At 40.7% G+C, this 25723-nt stretch overlaps 1 protein-coding gene across 9 annotated transcripts in view; it reads left to right on the top strand.

Annotated features, from left to right (window-relative positions):
- LOC109627665 (potassium voltage-gated channel subfamily KQT member 5-like) overlaps nt 1–25723 on the top strand; it is a 114754-nt gene that overhangs the window by 77245 nt on the left and 11786 nt on the right. For 4 of the 9 annotated variants that reach the window (XM_069529850.1, XM_069529848.1, XM_069529849.1 and 1 more), the window contains exons 2-11: nt 2617–2707; nt 4085–4211; nt 9612–9787; nt 11674–11799; nt 13400–13510; nt 15520–15615; nt 16610–16704; nt 19197–19223; nt 21638–21694; nt 24157–24380. In XM_069529850.1, coding sequence (XP_069385951.1) covers nt 2617–2707; nt 4085–4211; nt 9612–9787; nt 11674–11799; nt 13400–13510; nt 15520–15615; nt 16610–16704; nt 19197–19223; nt 21638–21694; nt 24157–24380 — 1130 coding nt within the window. Of the gene's footprint in view, nt 1–2616; nt 2708–4084; nt 4212–9611; nt 9788–11673; nt 11800–13399; nt 13511–15519; nt 15616–16282; nt 16372–16609; nt 16705–19196; nt 19224–21637; nt 21695–24156; nt 24381–25723 lie in introns of all 9 variants that reach the window. The other 5 variants (XM_020084379.2, XM_020084377.2, XM_020084378.2 and 2 more) reach the window with 2 other exon arrangements.

Here is a 25723-nt window from a genome sequence, read left to right as displayed (position 1 = left end):
CTTTACAGTATTATTTTGTTAGAGGTGAGACACAGCTTAGCTGGGATGGAAGGTGATCAGGTAGAATCAATTGAAAACAGCTCACTTAGAACAAGCTGATAGCCCAGATCAGATACCAAGGTGGTGTACACTGAAAATAAAAATGCTCAATCAGCAACACAGTGGTTGAATCAAGTGTCGGTGCAGAATTTAGTTTCAGGACCATGGACAGCTTCACAGGACACCTCTACATGTCATAGGAGACGGAGCTTCTTCTGTAGTCTTCTGAAACCCAGTCAGTTCTGATCATTACAGCATCATATCACTTTCATGAGCACTTTGTAGCTGTTTTACATGACTTGGTCCTTGTTTGGTCTCTTAGTGGCTGCTGTACCATTGTGTTTTTTGCCTCTCTTTATGGTTACTTTGCATCACTTTTCTTTTGTCATTTCACGCCACGTTTTTTGTTTTTCTTCATGATTGTTTTATCGTCTTCTGTGTTGTGTATCTTTATGGTCATTTAATTGACTTTCTATTAAGGAGTGTCGGGAGACACCAATAAGGCAACTAACTATCCCCATCTGACTGTTGCACGGGGGCCTCCCCCCACCCCTCAGCCCCCTCAAATGAAGAGGATCACAGTGGCTGAAATGTTGAATTCACTCTGATGCAGGATGTTAGACGACACTGCGCTGCACAGTCTGGATTTATAGATGTTAGTTATTAGTCTTGCAACTTATTCTTCAAACAAATCAATTAAATTATGTAAATGTGCACAGCACTCAGCACTTGTTCAGTGGTGCTGGGTCTCTTTCTGTTTGTATGTGAGTGGAGGGAGGGTGCATTTGAAAGACATGAGTGGGTGATTGGTTGAGTGGGTGGAAGGACCGTGCGTGTTTGCGTTTGTGTCTGCGTGTCTGTGTGTGCGTACGCGCGTTTGGTACAGTGTGTGAGTGTGTTGGATTAATTTTCAACTGGTGCTGCACAGACTGAACACTGTGAAACACTCCAGATAAAATCCGTGTCCTCTGGGTGGAGGGCATCCTGACACCCACGGACACACACGGACTGAGAATGGCCTCGAACTAGTGGAATCAATTAGTGAACTTGGCTGAGTGCTTAATGTTGCTACCAGTGCTTGTCAGTACTTCTCAGCTCCATTTTAAAGTGAATATATTCAAAATGGAATCTGGTGTTGGGCTACGGATGAAGGGAGTTGATTGTCACTGTGTAATTTTCGGTCTGACAACCTTGTAAGTGCGAGAGGCGTAGGTGTGCTCGTGACAAGGAGCTTGCTTTTCAGCTGACAGCATCACAATGCTTGTCTCTGGATGGTTTTCCTCTAATCAAAATCACATTATTCAAATCTTTGGAAATGTTAACAGAGCAAACCTCAAACTTTTGCTTTTAATTCCCTCTGAACCCCCAGCAGCCCTGTGCATGTGTCGGGTTATAATTACACAACTATCCTCATGGCTGTGGAAAATTTTGACCTCCGTTTGGGCTCTCTGGATGTCAGAGAGGGTCCGACTAGGGTCAGAGCAGTGCAGTACAGTCCTGTAATGTACTAAAGGCTATGGGACAGTGACCCACTCTGTACACCCACCATTTTCACACAGCCACCGAGGACCCCCCATTTCTAAGTATGAAAGACTTCCTTTCAACTCTGCGACAATCTGGGGTCATGATTAGGTCAGCACTGAGGGGCTGATAGTAAGGAGTCCCCTCTCTTTACTTCTAAATAAGTTCCATAAAAGTTAGAAATGGTAGAGAAAGCATTTGTGAATCATCATATTCTGTATCTGCATAAAGTTCTGTTTCACTGTGATGACAGTCTTGATGAAGTGAAAGTTTTTTCCCCACAAAGAGCACTAAAGGTTAGAGCTTTTCAAAAGGTCGCCAGATTGGATTAGGATTGTGTAACTCTGCAAACATGAAGTGGTTTGTGTCTGCTCACTGTATCCTCTCCCTGGACGGCAGTTTAAATAAAGTACACACACACACACAACAGCCGCCGAGCAATCGTTGTCCAGCAGGTTTAAGAGGAGATCCGAGATGATAAAACCCAGATGTGCTCTTACCATTTAGCATCGAGAGCCACCATAACTCTTAACCCCATGCTCGTATTTCAGACAGCGTTGTTTCTGGAAGATAAATGTGATGGAAACAAAACAAAAAAACACATGTTAGTGTTATGAAGATGGAAGGCTTCAGTTTCCCGGTGGAGGCAGCGACAGTCGGAGTGTGGAAATGGTCGGATGTTGCTTGTTTTCCAATAGCCACAGTTTCATTGCTTGTTTCTTGCAAATCATTTTGCACAAACAAGCATGAATAACTTGATATCTCAGGAAATTGAATAATAGCTGGGCTCATGGTTCACTGCAGAGAGGAAATAAGTTCTGTGACTGTGTGCCAGGTTGTTCATGTACTGGTTTGCCTTTGATTCCAAAACGGGTTCAAGAGTTTGTCACAGAGGAAAATGCAGCGAATGATTCCAGTGTACTCTTCAGTTCTGAGATCAACAGACCAGCGGAAATTATGTTTCGACCGATTCCTACGTCAGATCATTGATGTCCTCCTCTTTGATGCCAGTTTTGTGTATATGTTTTGATAACTGTTCTGATTTTCTTTTTCCAGGTTCATCTTGGTCTTCAGCTGTCTGGTGCTCTCTGTGTTCTCAACCATCCCGGCTCATCAGGACTTTTCCTCCTACTGTCTCCTCATCCTGGTAAGATACTGGACCAGCATCAGAGCAAAAATAACTTTTTTCAACAAACCTTTACCCTTAGTTTTGCCTTATCACCTTTCGTGTTTATTTAATCATCATTACTGTAGGAATACTGGGGAGAGTGCTGCTTGAAATTGCAACACAGAAATCCCACAATATTTGTTCAGTTGGTCAAAACATATTTTTGTCATCATAAATATCAAGTTTATCAGGCTCAGGATTTTAGATACAAAGAAATTGTTGAAAGTCCGTGTTTTGGGGACTGTGCATAACATTTCAGAGCAATTCATCCAGTACTTCAGCGTGGACCAATCTGTGGATGAACTGATTATCCAACACATCAGTATTGCTCCCCCTAGAGCCACACAACTAGCATGGCTAAGAAATACAGTAGCATCTCTATAGTTTACATATCCAATGTGCAACAGTTTGTCCATAAGTCTTAACACCATTGGAGGGTTCTTGGGCCCTCAGGAGTCAAGACAAAAGAATAGAAGAGCAATTAATAACAATGCTTTCACACCTACTTAGAAGTGGAACCAAAATACCAGGTGCTAAAGGTGCCTCAGACCAGCACACCAAAATGTAGTCTGATCAAAAGAGGTGGTCTCAGCCCGAATCAAAGCATTTACAGTTTGAACATTTCAGACTTTTGGACTAACTGCAGGAAGTTTAGACAGCCTTGAACAATAGAAGGAGAAAAAGAAGTGGGAGCAGCTCACAGGATGCCTGTTGTTTTTGCCACTGATGATATATTGATTAAAAGTCAAGGACGTAGGTGTTGCTGGTAGTAATACCATAACGATATTACAGCGGCAATGAAATGAACAAAATGAACCTGTTCGTTCTTCTTCTCCCTTCAGAGAGAACAAAAAACATTTCTGTACATTATCTAAACAATGTAACAGATTCTTAACGATCAGTGAAGTTCTTTGTTTTTCATTACTTTCTGTTGGCATTGAACTGTGCTGCCAGGAAAGACAGAAAGAGCTTCCAGTGGGCACAAGATCAAAAATGCTCCTAAAGTATGACTCAGCATGTTTTTCCAAAAGCCTCTACCTGGAAGAATTACAGGTCACTATGTGTACAAACAAGCTGCAGCGAGCATCTCAATAAACATTTCACGGTGCTCAATGCATCTGTGTTGTTATCTAATGGAATGTGTGTGTGTGTGTGTGTGTGTGTGTGTGTGTGTGTGTGTGTGTGTGTGTGTGTGTGTGTGTGTGTGTGTGTGTGTGTGTTCAGGGAACAGAACTTTGTCAACCTGGTGACAAGTTAAATGACTAACACATTAATGATCACATGTAATGATGTATACACTGACTAATCCTTAAAGCCTGAAAGCTAGTTACCTGTTGTTTTTGTCTGTGTGAACAGGAGTTTGTGATGATTGTGGTGTTTGGGTTGGAGTACATAGTCCGGATCTGGTCGGCAGGATGCTGCTGTCGCTACAGAGGCTGGCAGGGACGACTGCGCTTCGCCAGAAAGCCTTTTTGTGTCATAGGTGAGTTGTTGGAGCAAAGGTTCCCTTGTTGGGGCTCTTTTTGTGATCTCAGATACTTATAATCCTCCTTAGAGAAAGTACATTTTGACCTGCATCAGTACCATTACTTCTCCCACACTGTCTCACCTCTAAGTTCCCCTCTCTCTGAACATAGCCTGATGTTAGATGTAAGCAATGTTCCACTGCACGACATTGACATGTGTTTGTTTGTGTCATTTTCAGTTGTGGTCAGAGATCACAGGAGTCAAGAGAATTTACGTAATGAGGTTGCCATAAACTGCCTTTTATACTTTCCACTGTTTAGACATGGATCTCTCTGCTGCTGCTGCTGCTTGGAAAAGTACAGTAGGGTGCCCGAGGGAGGGAGCGCAGGGCTCGGAGGTCAGGCAGTATGCCACGAGCTCCTGTCGCCACACTTTGTTGCGGGAGCTGTTGTTTGCCAGCGCTGAGGGAATGTGGGCAGAACAAAGGGGGGAAAATAAGTTAGAGAGTGTGACAGAGAGTGTGAAACAATCAGCGAGACGATGGGATGAAGTGAGAAAATGAACTGAACTCAGAGCACCTGGGCAGAGGTGAGAAAGATGGAGGTGAGGCAGGTCCACATGATGATCTGTCCCATCATGCATTTGCGGCTTTAACAGATGAACCTAATCAATACACTTGGTTTAAAAATAAATAATAAATTAGGTTCATTAAGCATTTATTTTTCCGTATTCTCAGTTTCCTACGGAGAGAAACTGTCACTCTGCTGTTATCGTCTCTTTTTGAAACTGCACCTCTGGCACACACTAGAGAGAGGGATTATGGGAGTCCTGCTTAAGACCGCAGCTATAAAATATTGGGTTTGATGTGATAATTCTGTTCCATGACATTTGAAGGACACTGTACATCAAGCAATTACAACCAAGCAAAAACTATTCTTTGTTATTTTTTACAGTGCAGATAGAAGAGCAACATGTGATCTTTACTTTAACTGTACTTGACAGTGCTGTAGTGAAAACATTAAGTGAGTAAATGCATGATGTTAACTCTGCTCGTGGCCTCTCTCCACTGTTGCAGTAGTCCTCAGACTAAATGCATTCCACGGTCGAAAAGCTAATGTAGACTAATCATGTCAGGTTGGTTATATTACTAGTAATTACACTGACTGTACTGCTGTTTGAAAGCTTGCAGACTTATTCCACCAGATCAATCCAAACAAAACACCTTCCTCTGCTTGTGTACGTGCAGCAGAATAATCTCAGTTCAAAGTCCACTGACCAGATTTGACTGAGCTCTAAACTGCATCTTATGGTCTTCAACAGCCAATGGAGCAGTTAGACGATTGCTGGACTTGTTCAAAATGTGGCTCAGCCACCTGAGCCAGTGCCATTCACTGATGAAGTCCATGAGGTGTGGTTGAAAGCTCAGACAAAGTCAATAAGGGGAATTTGAGTTGACTCCGTCATGGAAATCTGAAAATACACAAGGTTCTGAGACAAGTTGTGTTTTTATTGCAAAGCTTCCTCGAGAAAGGATCACAGCACAAGCAGCCACCACAGGCTTGAGAGGCATGTGATGAAGAAACAGTGGTCCAGACTGGGTTTGATTAGAACAGACAGCCTACGCTCCTGTGGTGTCTGATAGGTGTCAAACTGAAACTAGACAGATACCAGCTGGGTTCCTAAAACAGAGCAAACAGAGTGCAGCTAAGGTCCCAACTGGGTTCAAGTCGAGGACAGTTTGACTGCAGGACCGACTAGACATGTCTGCAGGACCGACTAGACATGTCTAGACAGTAGGTGCACATGCTATATGCATAAAGTTCATATCGAGCTGTACCCGTGATGGAATTGTCTGCTGTAGGCATCAACAGAGTGGTTATTAACTATGTCTATTACAACTCTTTTGCCAATTTTGTCCATTATTTGGTTACACAATAATGTACTGTTAGTTGTTCTCATCACATTGATAACCTTATTACACACAACTTGATATATGTCATATATGATCCTTAATGACCCACCTGCCTGGTTGAACTGTAAAATATCTGAATATGGATTAAATCTTTGCTGTTGGAGCTGCCTCTGGCACAAAGGATTGTCCCCAACTGTTAAATCAACTATGGAACTGTGCACATGAACTGTGCGAGTATCATTAGTTACTTTTAAAACTTGGCTGGAGTAGTACATGTTATATTACTGCCAAAGTAATGCTCTCAAAAGGAAGCAATTTGCTGTTTCTGTAAAAAAAACCTTGTTCCCCAAAAGATCACACCGGGGATATGGCCGATGTGTTGGTCTGTGCCCCTGTGTCGTCCTCTGTGTTTCTGCTCATTAATGTTTCACTGTCTTTTACTAAAGGGAGTAATACCGTACATATCTGAGTCCATGAGTGAAAAGAATTAAGTCATGGTTTGTGCACTGGAGTCATTTAAACTCCATTACCATTCAAATCCTCCCCCGTGGACAGAGACGGAGATACACAGGCAATGACAATGACTTCTGCTGCATTCAACTCCCATCATTCATTCGGACCTGTGTTTGTAAATGTGGTGAGGCTGTGGATGGACTGTGATATTACACGTTTTCTTCTAATAGGTTCGTTTGATTTCCCAGTTGGGTTCTTCCACTTGAAAGTTTGTCTGCACAGAACAGACCATTTGCATTTCATGCTGCAAATGAGGTTAAATCTCAAATCCTCTACATTCAAGGGAAAATGCTTTGAATTTGTATTGTATTTTGTGGCTGTTAGTTTTTAACTTAAAAAATAAAAAGTTCCCTACAGAAATGATGGTGCTGTATGTGTATGTGCTGTAAGCAGCTTGGGAAATCAGTGAAGCACCTGCAATGAAAATCCATTGATTTGAAAACAAGAAATTCGATGTTTTCAATCTGCTCCCAGCAGTCATTTCCTCGTTTCTTATTACCTTACTCACCGTATCTCACAGTTAAATTCTGATATGAGAAATATGTAAATTCCTAATTGTGATACTTCTTCTTTTTGTTGTTATAAACGGAAATGTGCAGTTTGCAAATTCAAACGTTAGCACTTCCTATAAAAGCAGTTGATTTCTAGATCGCATGACATTAGGCACTCAAAATGACAAAAATGTCACTCAGCATAAAGATTAACAACAAGTTTTTCACTGTAAATGAAACCTATTTTTTCACTTGAAGATCAGTTCTCTGTTCATGAACAGTATCCTCCCAGCTTGTGTTGTATAAAGATTTGGCTGTAGAGGAACTTTCCAAAGTATAAGAAGAAAACCCTGATGATGTGGTCACGATTATCCTAGATTGGGAATGAAAACTAAACTTTTTACTGCTAAACCTGAGTTACAAACTCAAGATGTGCTTCATTTTAAAATCATGGACCAAGGTTCAAGGTTCTAACTCTGCATTCACAGGCCACAATGGATTTCTCCCCCTATTTCACTGATGAACAAATTCGCGTTTATTCTTAGTTGCAAACTCATTCACTTCACACAAGGAGAAATGCTGATTGGCAGACAGCAAGGACACAGATCATAATAATCATCATCATCACCGTCAACACATTTGTATGGAAGCTGTCTGTACCATGCTCATTCCTGTTACTAAACACTGCTAAGTACAAGAGTGTCTGCACTTTAATAAAGAAACAATATCGAGTTGCATTGTAGGGAAGTTCTGTTTTTTTTAGTTTTGCTGAAGGCAGACATCTCAGACTCGTCACACTCTGCTGCACTGACTTTTATTTTATATGTTTCGAGGCAGCTGAATAAGCAGAAACAGTAGCACCCTCTTTGAACCGTGACATGTTGGCCTGCGCAGGTTAACTCACACCCACGACAACCACCATCAAAGAGAGTGAACCCTGCTCCAGCCCCGCAGGTGCCCGGGACACTCTCATCCCCTGGGTGTCATTAATGTATTTTTCATGGTGCTGCTGCTGCTGACTTTTCCCTCCCTGCACTGTGGGTCAACTGGTACATGATTTATAGCGGGAGCCATCAGCCACACCTCGATCAGCACTTTCCCTCGAAAAACAAAAACTCCAAAGCAGACTCAGGAGTAGGGTTTCACAAGGGTGGAAGAGGAGAAGACAAGGAGCTTGTCCGTGTTCTTTGTGGGTTCCATGTTATTCGTTTGTTCAGTGTGCTTTTTTGTGAACTTCCTCTGAATAAGTCAAACTGTATGTGTGCGCCTGCCTCTCTGTGTCTCTGTTGAGGTTTTCTGTATGTGTTTGCAGCACTAATACAGTTTGTCTGCACTTGTGCACCATGTTCTTATGAGAGCTTGAAGGGGATCTCATCTGAAACCCACAAACCATTCCCCTCAGTGTTATACTGTGCCGAGATCTTGATCATTTCTGATATATATAATACCTTGTGTGGAAAAAATATTCTCAAGGGAGCAGTGCTTCAATTACATCTCCCCCACTGTTTGCGTCTGCAGCAGATCGATGTTGTAGCCAGGCGACTCACAGTGGATATAGGAAGAGTACACAGTGCATTATTGTACTGTTGATGCCCACAGCAGATTATGTCAGCTCCAGTAATACAGAGCCTTTGTCGGAATGGTCTCCCACAGTAAGGGGTGACAGCAGTGAGCTGCTCTTATTGCAGCAGCATTAAGCCACTTCCACATATTCTGACCCCAAGGACTGAACCAGGCCATCTGTTTAAAGTGTCACATTATTAACTAGAATTACACTCAGTAGAGAGCTTAACCCCATCAAGGCCCAGCAGTACTGTGAAATCAAAACATTACAATTATTGGTATAGTCACAGGTTTTTGACCCTATTTGCTACCACAGCAGCTGAAAAAATGAAAATGAATCCACATTTAAATCCACTAGATCCAGATTTTTACTTACATGACATTGTACAAATTCATCGATATGAATCGATACCATACTTGATTTTTTTTCATCAAGATCTCTGAATTATTCTGATCTACACAAAAAACCACAGTCTATGGTTCATCCCTGACTAATGCTGCATCCTTCCAAGTAATCCAGTTCACTTTTGGGAATCTAACGAACAATCAAACAAACAAGATTGGTTAGTTCTCTGCTGCTGTAACAAGTAATTTGTTTTTGTTTGTTTTTATTTGCTGTCATGGGAATAAGTATGTGCAACCTATTTGACATCTTAGCTTTGTTTTGTCTTATTATGGTTGTTAAATGGCAATTTTAAAGACATATTTAAGTATATGTTATAGTGCTCACATCTAATATATTTCACCTGGCTTGAACTACAGAATTATACATAAACAATGCAAGAAAAAGCTCATTAGAGAAGCCTTGTCCTGTAATTTGATTTCCACATTAATGACATCTTAAGACATTAACAGAACATAGAGGGTTGATTCAGATTGTTATCTTTTAGTAAGCACTTGTGTGTGTGTCTGTTTGCGTTTCCTCTGTGCCCTCCAGACATCATAGTGCTGATAGCATCTGTGGCAGTGGTGTCAGCGGGGAGTCAGGGCAACATCTTCGCCACCTCAGTCCTGCGTAGCCTGCGTTTCCTGCAGATCCTGCGCATGGTGCGAATGGACCGAAGAGGTGGTACCTGGAAGCTGCTGGGATCTGTGGTCTACGCACACAGCAAGGTAGACGGCCACATGCACACACACACACATGATACTACTGTCAGACATGCATCCTCATGCGTCACTACAGTTGGAAATGAATGGATTAATTATAAATAATTAACTGATTAACCTCACAAGACTAATGCAACTGTAATGCAACTCTGTATCTTTCAATCTTTCCATGGGGGGTTGTGTATCTAACTGCACACATGACGCACTTGGATCCAGGAAACTAAGTGAGAAAATAAATACTGATGATAAATCAGTTTTGGAAATCAATCAATCAATTAATCAGATTTTATTTGTATAGCTCATATTCACCAATCACAATTTGTCTCATGGGCCTAACAAGATGTGACATCATGACCCTCAACAAGATTAATGAAAATCTACCAAAGAAAACATGGAAAGACGGACAGAAGTGAAGAAGATGCTGCGTGTAACCAACCCTGATCCTGGCCCAGAGCTTTACACAGTGTCCTGATTCAAACCTGATCCTTGATCTGGTCACCAGAAATCAATTAAAACTTCCATCCCCATATAAGTTATGAGTGTGTTTACCTTCTCACAACATCATGTTACTACCAGTGGTCAAAAAAAGTATATTTACTCAAGTACTGTACTTTAAAGGTACAGTGTGTAGAATTTTGTGATATCTAGTGTTGAAGTTGCACGTTGCAGCTGAACACCCCTCACCTCACCCTCTCCTTCCAAACATGAAAAAGAAACAGTGGAATCCTTTAGTTGTCATAAAAACTCAAAGGTGTTTAGTTTGTCCAGTCTGGACTAATGTAAAAAACATGGCGGCCTCTGTAGAGAGAACCCCCTCCATGTAAATATAAAGTATTTAAATATAAAGGGTCTTTTCTGGGGGAAAAAAAACTACAATTCATACAATTTAGATGAAACAAACTAGTGAAAACATCATGAGGATTATTCTACATTAAATTTCTGCCAAGAGATCACTTTCACCTAAATCTTACACACTGGACCTTTAAAGTATAAGTTTGAGTACATGAGTACTTCCATTCCATGCTCTATGTTATACAGATTTTATAGTACCCCACCACACTTCAGAGGAGAAATATTATCCTATTTACTCCTCTACATTTATTTAAGACAAATATTTCAAGCTTATAAATACAAAACATTGTTGTAGAGCAAACCAATTGTTTCCAACCTTTTTGGCCAGTGACCCATTTGAAAAAGGATTAGTATTAATTGTTCACAGCTCCACCAAATATTGATTTCCACTTCTCACTTCTCACATGGCTTCATTAAAAAACAACAAATTTAATTCAGCCAGTCTCCCAAAAAAAGAGGAGAATCTTGAGTAACATAACTTTGTGGTGTTTACCTCGCTCATTACTCATCGTTGTCTCCTCTAATTTATGATCTTTGGACTTTTAACTGAACCAAATAAAACAATCTTAAACTAGCTCCACCAACTAAAAAAGGTAAGGTTCTATCTGTAATGATTCCTCAGACTTCTACCTCTGCTTACTGAACGGTAGACAGTAGATTACGTTAAATCATCATTTTCATCTGCTTTATAATCAGAGTTGATTGGCTGCCTCCTGGAGGTAGTAATAATTCAGTGAAGCAAGATATGAAGTGTCCTCCTGATAACCTTAGTAATAAAGGTCACTGCTCTTGTGCACTTTTGTATTTGGGTTGCTCTGAATTGCTCCCACCCAACGGTTTTATAATAAATAGTCAAAACTTTCACTTGTATGACCTGGTCCCCCTTACATAGAAAGTTCTGTCCTCAGAGTTAATAAAAAGCCAATTAATGTTGATGTGCTGTGAATGTTCATATACGTACGGTAAATGGTTGTGTGTTAACAAAAGTCTCCTTTTCCCATGAGTACATCCTGAATATCAGCTTTGAACTCTGTCTGCAGGAACTGGTCACTGCCTGGTACATCGGCTTCTTGGTTCTCATCTTCTCATCGTTCCTCGTCTACCTTGTGGAGAACAAGTTCAACAAGGAGTTTGCCACCTACGCTGATGCCTTGTGGTGGGGCACGGTGAGTGTGGGGGAAGAGGCTCTGTCTGTCAGGATTCAGTAAAAACTGATAGAGTTACACCTCTTTGCATCAGAGGTGGATTTTTACATTCTGCAAGAAAAAAATGTCTCCTAGACTGGATGGTAAAATCTGTGTCTTTACTATATTTAATTCCATTTTTTCTGGCAGGCACGCAGTGACACGTTTCAGCTGAGATTATTCAGTTTGTCATTGCCTCTGAGCATTGACGACACTTTCATAAACATTAGCCCTACACGGCTCCATTAACTATCATTTTCATAGTGGGTCCAAAAAAACATAATGGTACCAAATGGCTGCAGCCACCTTTGTCATGCATAGCAATCAGAGCCCGGATAAAAGGTAATTCAGGGTGATCATTCTGCCAAAACAGAGGGAGAGATAAATGGATACAGACAGACAGAGGACTGACGGTGCGCAGCAGTTTCACATGCAGTGCTCATTCCAGTCACAACCTGCTTTATCTGCTGCTGTCATTGAATAATGAATCCATTGCATTAAATGTTACTCTTCAGGCTTTTGTTGAAACACACGCGAGCCTGTGCCAGGTCCCATTACTATGTATCATTATCACTATTAACTCTGTTTCGTCTTTATCAAAATATCAATTCCTAGCTCCGTCCCCCAACAACACGTTTTTGTCCTTTCTTCAGTCAGTCAAAGCTATAATATTGTCAAAATGGCCGCCCATTCTGTCCTTAACAACAACCCACACACTTTGTTTAAAATTATAATTTTTTTACCCAACATAGAATAAACATTTCAGCCACAGGCTTAAATCAGTGGGAGCAGAACCAAGGCCAAACAGTGTTGCTCCTACAAAACCTCCACATGGGCCTAATCACTCTGATGTGATTGCATTGCTCGAAGGCATCATTTCAAGTCATGCATCTATTTGGCAAAATAAAGCAGCATGCAAAAGGAAAACATGTAAATATGAAAGTGTTTTCACAGCGAAAGACGTTTTCTAATTTTCTAACAATTTCAAAAATTTTAAATATTCACAAAAATACCAACAGATCATTTTTAAAAAACAGAAAATATCTGTTCAAAATACTATCTGCAGTTGTATAAACAAGGAATAAGATATCTCGTCCAGAAACATCTTCCGACACCTTGATTATAAAGATTACAATTTGATCCTTCCAGTTTCTATCACATTACTTAGTGTAAGTCTTTAATAAGATGGAACTAATGGTGTTCTAATGGTTAGTAAATCATTTTCTTACAAATGCTTTTACAAACTTGAAACGAGAGAGATTGTTCAAATCTTGAAACAAAGTCATTGCTACTTTTTGTCGCTCCAAACCTATAATAGAATATTTATTATTTGCCTGATGGGAATGTGGCATCATAAAGTAATATATCTTTCAAGAAACAATATCCAGGTTACACACAATATCCTCCAGACATCACCCATCAACACTTTCCATTGGAATTACTTTCTGCCACAGAGGAGTGAGTTTAATGTTATGACTTACATACGACTTACACTGTATCATATATTTTCCAGACTGGCATGTTCCTTTCCATAAACTTCTAGGCACTTCAGTATTAAATTAAAAATTATTTGTTTTGACAGATTACCCTGACAACCATTGGCTATGGGGACAAGACACCAAAGACGTGGACAGGACGGATGCTGTCAGCAGGGTTCGCCCTCTTGGGCATCTCCTTCTTTGCCTTGCCAGCAGTAAGTCCAACTCTTTAAATGATTCCTTTTACTGTGGGGCTCAGAAAGCTGAAGAATTCATACATCCTCTTCTTAGAGATCACCTCTGACTCAGTAGTTGGCTTTAGCCATGTTGTTTATACAACTAGACTATTTAGACCATTGATATGTTTGGCTGATATTTGATTGCAGGCTAGTGTTGTGATACTTTAGGGAAGTACAATTTAACTGATTGATTTTAAATTAAAGTTAATGAGTTTTTTCCTTGTATCTTTCTCACAGAATAATAGAGGTTACGCTAAACTTGATTATGTTGTTCCTCTGATGTGAAAACATGTCATAAATCCTATAGTATTCCAGCATGAGACAGGGGAGAAGAGAACTGGCCAACGTAAACACGTATGTGCACAATGCAGGTTTCAATATAGAAAACTTACTTTGCAGTGTTTATGAGGAAGTACTTTTATTCTAGCCTCAAGGATACGCACAGGGCATTTTTTGAGAAACAGTGAATATAAATATAACTGTGTTGGCTTACAAGGCAACTCCACAGGGCACCTGTAATTTCTGCTTGAATACGATTAAAGTAGAACCATACAAATGTAGTAAATTAGTGAGAAACTTATTATAAAAAGAAATAATGTTTTCATCCTGTATTTCTTGCTGAGAGTGAGATGAGAGGATTATTCCTGCTCTCATGTCTGTACCTACTATTGAGCTGGAGCCAGGAGGTGATTGGTTCGTTAGTTAGAGTTAAGCTAATCAACTGGAAGCAAGAGGAAGCAACATGCCTGGCTGTCTCCGAAAAAATACACCTACCAGCACTTGTTCAGTAATTAACATGTGGCATCTCATTTGTTTGATCCGTACCCAAAAAGAGAAATAGAAACAACAATTCTTAACTGTTTCCTCCTGCCTCCAGTCTCCATGCTGGCAAAGCTAATTGCCACCCAACTCCTGCACGGTGATGAAGGCATGTTCACAGCAGGAGAACAAGGGACTGAAGCTCCACATTGGTTAGCACTGTATTTACTACTCCAGAACTCCCAGTGGTGATTTACAAAACATCACCACTTAAGCTATCCACCTACTAATTGACCTCGTTATGTTCAGTAAAGATTGGAAAAACAGTCGCTCGGTAATAGTCAGTGGGGGCGGGGCAGTGTGCCTTCAGTCTGTGGACTGAGAAGAATGTCTTCTTCTATGTCCTCAGATAAATTACAGCAGTTAAGTAAATCATTTAGAATTAAACCACACATGTGAACACTAATCAAGTAAATTCAGTTTCATTTCATGAAAAACAAAAATATGTTTTTATGTTTTGTATTGAAAATAAACCAGGTGTGATAAACACAAAGTTGTGTAACTTCACTCTGCAACATAGACTGTTTATAAAATGTTCTGCACACAAAGTGACAGTATATTGTGGACCTGTTTGAGGAGGACTCACTAATGACCAGGAATTATTCTGGAGGAGCTACAAGTGTATAACAGGCACTGCACTAGCAAGCTAATGTTGCTAGTAACATTGTGTTTCAGAGACTTAAAACGTGTTTTTGTAACCTGATGTTCGTATTTTTCCCAGTATAGGTATTTTTTGTGTTATTTCAGCATGTAGCTGAATGTACAGTTGTGGCTACACAGAAAAACATTTTTTCATCCGTCTCTAAGTTCAACATTTCCTGGTTGTTGGCTCAAATGTCAGTGCTGCTCAGGATGAGCGGATTCAAATTTTTTGTGCACCTCTGCACCTGACAACACATACACAATGATAGAAGAGGCATGTGTCAAAGCTGATTCTCCACCATTATGTGAATATCCCCTCAGATCTCATCTAACTCTCAACAAGACAGTGAACAGGCGTAGTTGCAAATATGTCAAACTCCTCCTTCAAGAAGATGTAACGTTGTTTTATATGCAGCCACAACACGTCAGAGTTGTTTATGTCTTTGCTCAGCAACTCAGTGATACTTGAGTTTCCTTGGTGTACACATGCGTTCAGTATTTATTCCTTATTAATATTTTTCTAGGGTATTCTGGGCTCTGGCTTTGCCCTGAAGGTCCAAGAGCAGCACAGACAGAAGCACTTTGAGAAAAGAAGAAACCCAGCAGCCTACCTCATCCAGGTAAAACACACAGCACAGCCCCCTCTCTCCTATCTCTCTCACACAAAAATGAAAAAATTTAGCTGATGAATGAAAGACATTATGGATTGTTGCCATTACTCAACACAATTCACCACAGAACCGAAATAACTAATACATGTGATTAAAACAGCCATTATCATTCACCACTTTCTCTTTTTCCTCCATGGATTCTCTGAAAACCTGACACGACCCCATAAAAAGCACACAGCTTCACTCTGTCCACCCTTAGAGCCTGTCCAACCCCCCCCCCCCCCCCCCCCCCCCATCACTGAGATCTTTCATCTCTGGGAGTACATTCACTCGTTTCACTCTTGAGAAACACAAGTTTGTCAAACCCATTCTTGCTCCTTCATCTTTTCTGCATTACACATTTCCTTCTTTTCCAGTCTGACCTTCACACTCACTGTGTCCTGCTGGATGTTAGTGGTGCTGACCTCACATTGTCCTCCTCATATATTTCTCCATGCGTTCCCTTTTCCTCCCCCTCGCTCTCTTACCTCTTACTTTTCTCCTATGTGCTTTCTCTATGGCTTCTCCTTTCTCTTCCCTTTTATTTTCCCATCTCCCCTCTCTCCTGACCCCCACCTGTTCTGCTGTCCACCACCACCTCCTCCTCTTCATCCTGTCTGCCCCCATGTTGTACCAGGCTGCGTGGCGTTATTATTCCACTGACAGCACCAGGCCGTACCTGGATGCCACATGGCGGCACTATGAGAGCCTCCTGCCTTCCCACAGGCATGTATTCATGCCTGACCTCCGCTCAACCACAGACGTGTGACACACCAGTTTTTTTGTTTTCACTAATCTTTTTTTTTATGTCTTTTCTCCTCTTTCTCTCCTTCCTCTTCCTCCTCTTCTTCTCTCTTACTCCCTCTTTGCCTTTTTGTTTTTTTTTATTATTTTATCTTTCCGTTTATCATTTTCTTTCTTTGTACTTTTTTCTTCCTCCTGGTTTTGTGTATCCTGCATGTAGTGTGTTTGGCGTAGTTATGCGGCTGATGAGAACTCGGTTTCCATTGCTACCTGGAAGCCTCACTTGAAGGCGTTGCACACCTGCAGCCCTACAAAGTAGGTACAAAATGGCAGCTGGTGTCTGAGCCACTCTGGTCATCTTTTTTCCTATACTTCAATAATGTGCATTTTTTCCCTGCTCTGTCTTATTGTTTTATATATCTGCTTTTTGTTTTCCTCTTTATATTCCAAATGCATTTATTTTGATAATTCCTTTTTCCTTAAGAGAAAATGCTTCACATCACAGACCAGTCATTTTCAGGCTCTGTTAACTTCAGTTTATCCCTCTGCACCACTCACATTGGCTCAGACTGTGTTAGGCTGAAGTGTTTGACTAAAGTCAGTTGAGTGCTTAGTGCAGGGATTTTCACTGCTGTCACTTTAGAGACTGAGGCAGCAATTCTAGCAGCAGCCCTCTGTGGTATATCTGTTTCTCGCAGTATTGACCTCAATGAGCTAGTCAGCCTTTTTTTAATTCTGTCTATATAATACATAATATATAACATACATCAGTCTATGTAATTCCGTTTGGCACAGGCTTTGGCAGCTGGCAGATCTGTACATGAAAATAAACAGACAAATGAGGATGCACACAAAGGGGAGTAGAAAAGTCTTTGTCAAAATGTCATGATAGCTACTGGATATTTTCCATATTTAAGCTGTTTTCAGACATAGCAGGAGATTGTCCGGATCACACGAATTCACACAAACAGGAAAATGTCTGGAACATTCAGTGGAGGGGGGGTGCTGCAGGAGGCAGGACGTAAAATAAATTCTACTGCTGAAATCTATCTTAAATTTTATATCAATAGTTGTATAGTCGTATAATATAATCATTGAAGCTATCTGTATTCTTTCTTTATTTAACAGTTTTGTGTCCGTCCTGTGTTAGAAACATCATCTACACACCCGCTCGCTCACTGTGGATTTTCTGGACATTGTCTTGTTGTATTTTCACATGCGCTTATTCAGAAGTTTTTCAGACATTGTACTCGGCGGGGCTGACAGGAAAAGTTCCGGAGCAACAGACTCTGACATATGCGTTCTCAAATACAGCTCCTCCTAAAAATTTCAGGAAAAGGTCAGGAGTTCAGTGCATGTCTGAAAGCAGCTGTAGCGTGATTTAGGTTCACTTGGTCTGGAACAAAGGGAAACCTTTTATATAAGTTTATGTTCACAATGATTTATTTATAAAAGATGAACCTGAAGTCATACATACTGAAAGGTTCATCTTAAATGCTTCTAACGTATATTTACATTCTCTGGATTTACAAAGAGCTTACAAAGTGATTGTAATCATCTGCATGTTATCTGGGAGATATTGCTGCATTTGTAATGGACTTAATTCTGCCAACACTGTCCAAAGGCCAGCTTGTAGTTCAGCCCAAATAGAGCAACCTGCTGGAAACCAGTCAAATTAAATTTGTACGTGGAACTCTCAATCCCCATTTCCACAACCATTCTGTCACCTCTAGCTCCCGGATGTGACACTTGGAATTCCAGTGAGAAATCACAGCCAGTAAAAGTAATATCACAAACCAGAGGTGACACAGAAGTGTCTCCAGCAGGTAGTGAGAAGTGTCCTGTGTGTGTGTTCCCAACCATCAATAAACACAGAAAGCTCCCTGAGCGTAGATGAAACTCCTGCTGAAAGCCTGCGGCTCACTTTAAGAGCACAGAACCTCCCTCAGTCTGGATATTAACAATAACATGATCAGGATGCTGTGTTCCATCTAAAATGTTAGATGTGAACTAATTATGGACTCTCAGCTGACAAGGACATCTCCACCTACTTTTCCAGTTCTTTATCCTGCGTTCTTTTCTTCCATTCAATCAGTCATTGAGGTTGGTTTTCTAACCCCTTTGTGTGCGCTTGACACAGTTTAGAAACTTGTGTGGAGCCTGGAAATATTAAAACCATCTGCAAGTTGTCTAGTTTACAGTCAAAGTCATCATAAACTAAATATACAAAATGCACACACACAAATTCCAAACATACAAACATACTCCTTGTTTGTGTTTGGTACCTTCTCTTTTGGCAAGTGCTTCCTTAGTTTGCCCGGTCACTCTGCAGTGACCTGCATGTTTGTAGTGAGCCTGCTGTTTGTTCAGGTCTATTTCCCCTGGAATGAATTTTATTGATTAATGTGTTTCTGTCCTGAAATCCTCTGCATGTGTAGAAGCAGCAGCTGCTGACAAAGCCCTGAATATAAAAATCTTCCCATCTTTTAAAGGACCACACCAGTCTGTTGTCAGGTTTTAGCCCCTGAACATGTGTATCTGAACATTTGGTTCCAACATTTCTGAATAAACTAGATAGAGATATCACCAACACATTTTAATATCGTGTGGAAATAACTGGAAACTGGTAAAAAATATGCATTCAAATTTCTCACTGTGATAATGGTTTTCAATATGGTTAAAAGTCGATATGATTTGTGGGCTGAAACATGCAGAAGCACTGGTATGGTCCAATAAGTTGTTAACACAAAATATGATGTAAACATGTTTTCTAATAGTTTTTTTTTTTTGCTTCTACTCACCTGCAGGAAGGAGCAGGGAGAGTCGACCACAAGGTTTGTTACTCTGAACATCCCCTTTCTTCCATTCATGTTTTTACACATAATTCAAATGTAGGTCTGGAGACTTGAATACCTTTTTGGTACTACTGACTCAAATGCACCTTTAAAAAGTGTATTTAAAAAAATAAGAAAGAGTTCAATCTTTTATTTTATTACTTAGATTTAATTTATTAAGTTATTTTGAGAAGTGTGGCTTCTTAAGTGAAAGGAAAGAATGGATTGTATTTCTAGATTTGCTCCAGCTCCCCTGTGACCCTTAAGGATAGGTGGTATAGATGGATGGATTATTTTTGGTCTCCACAAACTCTTATTGTTTCTTGCTAGATGCTCCACTATGTTTATAGCCTGTCTCTAACTTTATCTGCTGCTTGGTGCTGGGTTGCTATAGTGGTGAACAGAGTTTTTCTGACGTTGATGAGAGTGAAACAAACAGTTGCTGGACCCTAAAACCACAACATCAGCTAAAAAAAAATGCTAAGAGGAGCTGCAGTCAGCTCATCATTTAATAATAAGATAATCTTAATTGACACACATTGATTCAGGCAGCTTCAGAGTAAGATATCAGCAACACATTATGCTGGATGTCATGTCTGCACCAGTTTCCAAACCTTTTGAATGATTCCCAGCTCTGTTAGGGGAGAAATATGAACCATTATAAACCTCTAGACTCCTGTTACTCCTGTTAGATAAGATAAGATAATCCTTAATTAGTCCCACACAGGGGAAATGTGCTGTGTTGCAGCAAAGAGGACAGTCTAAATAGACATCAGTAAAAGTAATAAATAGGTAAATGTACACTATAAATCCAAGGAGATGTACAAATATAAATATAATATAAATAAAATACACAGTGTGAACAGAATATATACAATGTGAGTAAAATGAACACAGTGTAATGGATTGCACATGAGCCATTGAATTGCACAGACAGATATATAAGTTTTGCACAGTTCAATGAGTAAACCTGAGTTTAAAGTACAGTCCCAGAATTGATGCGTATGGTCTACATGTATGGTCTTTATGTGAGACGTAAAAGTCATCGATGGGTGTGTGCACATGTCTGTGCAGACGTTGGTGTACCCACCAATTGTTTGTGCCACAAGGGCACCAACTACAGCGGCACCAGCTGTGCACCAAGCGGTCTCGAAGCAGATTGAGAGTAGTGTAATAAGAACAAGTACACATCTGTGGAGTCTGTAACTGTCCGTGTATACGTGCCCACTGGGGAGTATAATTGAAGCTTCACAGTTTAAGTTTGTGGGTGATGAATATACCCTACTTACAGCATCTGACACACACTTAGTTATTCCTTTAGCTAATGCCTTTTTAGAGTCATTAGGGGAGGACAGCATGCAGGCCAGTGAGGGCTGAGTGATGTTAAGTGTTGTGTTTGCAGTTATGAAACGCCGAGTAAATGTTTGTCTATGAAACACCACAGCCAGTCTGTGAAGGCAGCTGAAGCTTTTCTCTCGTGAGCCTTGTGTCATACATGGACAATACTGTTAAAATTGCAGGGGGAGCCAACGCATGTTGAAAGTCATATAAAAAAAGTAGCTAAACTAAAATATGAGAGTCGGCCTCGATTGCACACACACGAAAGAACATAAATAATCCCACACAGTCTTGAGTATGTCTTAAGAAGAATGTCTTATGAACGAGGGAGGAGAGCTCTAGAAATCCCCAGCTCAGTTTACGTCTCCACTGCAGAGCTGGAGAGGAGATGAAAAACGACACTGTACAGTCAGACTGGAGCCACCTTCCTTTATTTATTAGCTAGATTTATTTATTCGCTTTCAAAGAATTACATCACAGAAGTGCTGAGATAAAAAACAGCCAGAACAAAAAAAAAAAAACAGGTCCAGATCTACATACCCCCAGTGAACCCAGTATCTATCTAAAGGTTACTGGCCTCACACTGGTGACTCAGGCACTTGTTGCCATGGCATAGCTGAATTCACATAGTTAAATGAGGGATATCGACATGAAGTGTGTGAGTCACCAAATTGCAGCCTTTTTCAAATAGTGCTGTAGATGTTCATTTTCTCCAACTAAGCTCAATTGCCTCCCTTCTGCTGCTTCTAAATGTCAGTGGTCGACAAGTGCCACCAGAAGCTCTGATGGATTACTTTATACTCTACGTCCTTATTATGAAAGGTTTTACAAAGGATCATTGCATTAAGATGTCAGGCCTCTCGCCTGACTTTCATTCACATCGACTCTAATGCAGAAAGAAATAAGTAGCAAGAAGCACAGGAAGTCTTAGGTAAAGAAAAAAAAGGAAGAAGGTAACAAAGTGAAATGAAGTGCAATATTTCATCCTCAAAACATTCAGAGGTAAACATTTTCTCTCCTCCAGTGCTGCATCATGTAACACGTCACCATATGTCTATCTCCCCTTGGTTTTTTAGTCCAATTCATAGTAATAAACAGAAGCTACTGAGGAGGTGTACCGCTCGGAAACATAGGTACACAGCGATTCTGCTCCCCTGCTACATGACGTTGTTCTTTGGGAATGCTGACTAATTCTTGGTGCATGGGTATCTGTAGGAGGCTGTGCAGCCTTAGAGAGGGCAGAGCCAGTTAATCTTGCAGGGACTCTACAGTCGCCTTTACAGTAAAACACTATCTGCCTCTGTCTGATCTTTGCCTGAGCAATGCGCTGCCGCTGCCTGTCGTGACTTTGGTTTTAACTACATTTGTGCCAAGCCTCATCTTCTGTGAAATAACATTTAAAACATTATTATAAAGAAAATGACTTAATGTCATTGACTATTAGATTTTCTTATTCATGCAGCACCTGATGTGCAAACTCTGTGCTTGTATTCCTTATGACACGTGGCTGTCACTCAAACACACTATGCCTGTTTAGCCACGGCCACTTTAACAGATCTGGTCTGGTGATATTCTTTTGTTTTTATCAGCAACAAATATAATGAAAAGACCAAAACCAATAATGACTAAGTGAGTGAGTCACACTGTTGCTGTCGGTGACATGGTTCTTGTGGACATGTCCACTGTATTTTATTTTCGCACCATCTTGCTGTTGTAATCTGCAGCTGAATGTTGTTCAGTTTACAAATACACTTTACTTTTGTGTTTGCTAAACTTTCAGTGCTGAAGCTCTGAGCTTTTTTATGAAAATATATACTGTACTTCTGAGATCCTCAGTAGGAACCAGTGGCTTAGTGACACATACAAGTGAGGTGTAATTTCCCATCTAGTGGCCAGAACATAACAAGAATTATGCTCCCATTTTCCCTCAAGTCCCAAGCAGCCACTCGAACACAGATTTCTTCAAAATAGCCAATAATGGCTATTTATTTTAAGCTTACAAATAACGATTACTTTGACTTCAGGGGTGGACAAAGGTCAACATAACAAACAAAGCCACACTAACTGCAAAGTAGCAGATAATACAACAGAAAGAAACTTCTTAACTCCCTAATTAGATTAAACAGGAGAAAACACAAATGGTTGTCCACCCCGACTTTTTAACAAGGTTACAAACTCCAGGTTTAACAATGGTTTCGGTGCATGGCTGGTTGGTGGTTGATGAGATATGGGGCATATTGTCATCTGACCTCGCTTGCGTCACCATCTTGGCTGGGGAAACCATAGAGCGGGGAAAGGGTCCACCAACAACGTCCTCACACCTGCACACATTTTGCATAGAAGCACACAACCTTACAGACACACACTTAACCCAGAGACAACAATATGCACTAAAGAAAACGACTGCAGTCATGAAACACAGGAGTCAGAAAGTATTGAGATGAACACATTTTTAACCTTTGGTCTTTCCATTAGATTTGATGACATATTGCCAGACATATCCTTTGTTGTAAAACTACACATGTTCAATCCATAGACTGTGTAAAGATGGACGACACATCTCCCCCCTCTCCCACTGTACAAAAGTGAAACTACAATATCAAGGACACAGCTACTGTCATGTGTAGCCAGAGTCTGTGCAGTAGTGACTGTGGAGTGGAACTGCAGAATCAAAGCACACGAGCTCGACCAATCGAGTCAGTCTCAGCTGTCAATCTTGATGTTTCACACCGTTTAACAGATTAATACCAATTTATCAGAAAAATGAAGGCTGACATATATGTCAGTGTGATTAACATGTACTTTGACTTTTTTGTTCCACCCACAAGACAGGGTTTATGACCTATACTGCAGCAAACCACCAGGGGGCGTTCGAGATGTTTTGGCTTAGTTGTCATATTGTCCATCTTTACAGTCATTGGTTTACTTCAACATAAAATACCATTGAAGTGATTGTAGGTAGTACGTAGCCATGATGCCTGTTGCCTGTGCACTTCCTCTCCATGCTGTACTCAAAGCTGCATAAACAAATAATCGGCTGCCTCCTGATGAGCTATGTGTTCCTTCACTTTCCACAAGTAACCTCTATTTATTATCTTCCATAATCCATTAATTCATGTGCAATCAATCTCGTGCCTTTAAATGATGATTTGCTGTTGTGAATGGTAAGTAACGTATCATGGTGTCACAAAGAATGAATATCCATTTGATAAAGTGTGGCATTGAATGTCCTGACGTACTGTAGCTGATGCAGACATAAATTTCCTGGCACAACTCAAACACACAGCTGAAGCATCATATTTAACCCGAGCTTGCAATTTTGTGTGAAGCACCTGCTGCAATGCATGCTGGTCTTTCTCCATCTTGTGCTGCAGCCCGCCACCCTTGTTTTGGTTGGTAAAGTTCTGGATGATCCCATTTATCACATGATTGGTGCAAAGGAACAAACAGCATTTTACCAAAGGTATCATTCATGTTGTTGCTGAAACTAACATTTTCTTTATCTGTCTGTCATTTCACCTCCTCATAAACCATTCCCATCTTTTTCCTCTCATTCTAACCTCGCTGTGAACCACTGGTCATCCAAACTTTGCAGCCAAAAGTTGAGCTTTAAGGAGCGGGTACGGATGGCGAGCCCTCGAGGTCAGAGCATCAAGCAGAGGCAGACGTCTTCAGTGAACGACCGGCGGTCACCAGTGGCTGAAGCAGGTACAGAGGGCACCAGCCCCGCCAAGGTACAGAAGAGTTGGAGCTTCAATGACCGCACACGCTTCAGACCTTCACTCCGCCTTAAGAGTCAGTCTCGCTCCACCACTGATGGTAAGTGACTCTGTCCTGCCATTCATAGACACTGTCTGACTTCATCCAGATTAATATGGAGCATGCATTTAAGTTAAAATTTGTAATAACTTAAAGTAGAATTTATTGTCATTCTTTCCATATACAATATTCAGTACAGTACTCTCAGTGAAGAAGATGCAAATGTGTGTTATGATGCAGCTTGAAGGTTCAGGATGTTAAGGGGATATAATTACTGAAAAAGAGTTTCATATCCATGATTATGTTTTAATTAGTGTATAATGATTATAAGAAGTATAAGAATTCATCTCTATATAGTGGGTCCTCTTCCATCTAGTCCGGCTTGTACCACCATGACTTTACTGTGGCCCAGAACATGTTTTTTTCACATTTTTATGTCACTGACGTCCAGTAAGATCCACTAGATATCACTAAATCTCACAAAGCATACCTTTAACTGCAAAAAAATGCAAACTTGTGTACACATACCCACTTTCTCTCTGTAAGTTACATGAGATCAATACCACTCTCATGTTAGTGGTCATGTCATTAGTAATTCTCATTAGGTTCATCCATACACAAGTATGAAAACCAGCTTGCAGAGAACCTTACCTGTCTCACCTGCTCCTTACAGAAATGTAATATTTAACTTCAAACATGTGACAGGTGAGTCTTCCAGTTTCACTACAAGTAATGAATTGAGGCATATTGGCCATCCATAAACCCACCAGACCTGGCTCTGGCCATTAACTCATGCAAAGGAATGGAGGAATGCTAGCCACTCCCACCTCTCTGCCTTGGCCTAGCTTTGCCGGCCTGGCAAGCCCTCCTGGGTAATGGCCAGTTAGTGTTTGTGGGTGAAGTGATGGATTGATAGAAGGTGGGGGTGGTGAGCTCCAGCAGCCATATGGGGTGTCGGATCCAGCCAGCTGGCGAGGACCGGCGGTGGAGAGGAATCAATAACCCGAGCCAGCCAAAACCAAACTGGTTGGCTGGTTAGCCGCGCTCCGTCTGATCATTCACTGACATGTTGACTAAATGAGATGTTAGAGGATCGGAAACATATCCATTTCATTATGGCTCCATTACAAGTGAAATAAAAAGTTATTATAGTGGAAGATTTTTATATTCTATTTAATGGTGCAAAACATCAATCAGCACAGTTTAACATTCTCCTGTGGTGATACTCTACGCTTTCACATTACACACACTGTCTGTATAATCAGCAGCTTTAACTCAATCATGTATCACACACATATTAACACACACAGATCCTACATGCTGTGCACTATTGACTGACACTTATATGGGCACATTCACATTATTATGGTTAAACAGAACACATAGCTCATCTCTGCAGTCCA

The sequence above is a fragment of the Paralichthys olivaceus genome, chromosome 8 (genome assembly GCF_024713975.1).
Source record: "Paralichthys olivaceus isolate ysfri-2021 chromosome 8, ASM2471397v2, whole genome shotgun sequence".
Taxonomy (NCBI): Eukaryota; Metazoa; Chordata; class Actinopteri; order Pleuronectiformes; family Paralichthyidae; genus Paralichthys; species Paralichthys olivaceus.
The sequence above is the reverse complement of the archived record's forward strand: the minus strand, read 5'-3'. Positions and strand labels throughout refer to the sequence as shown.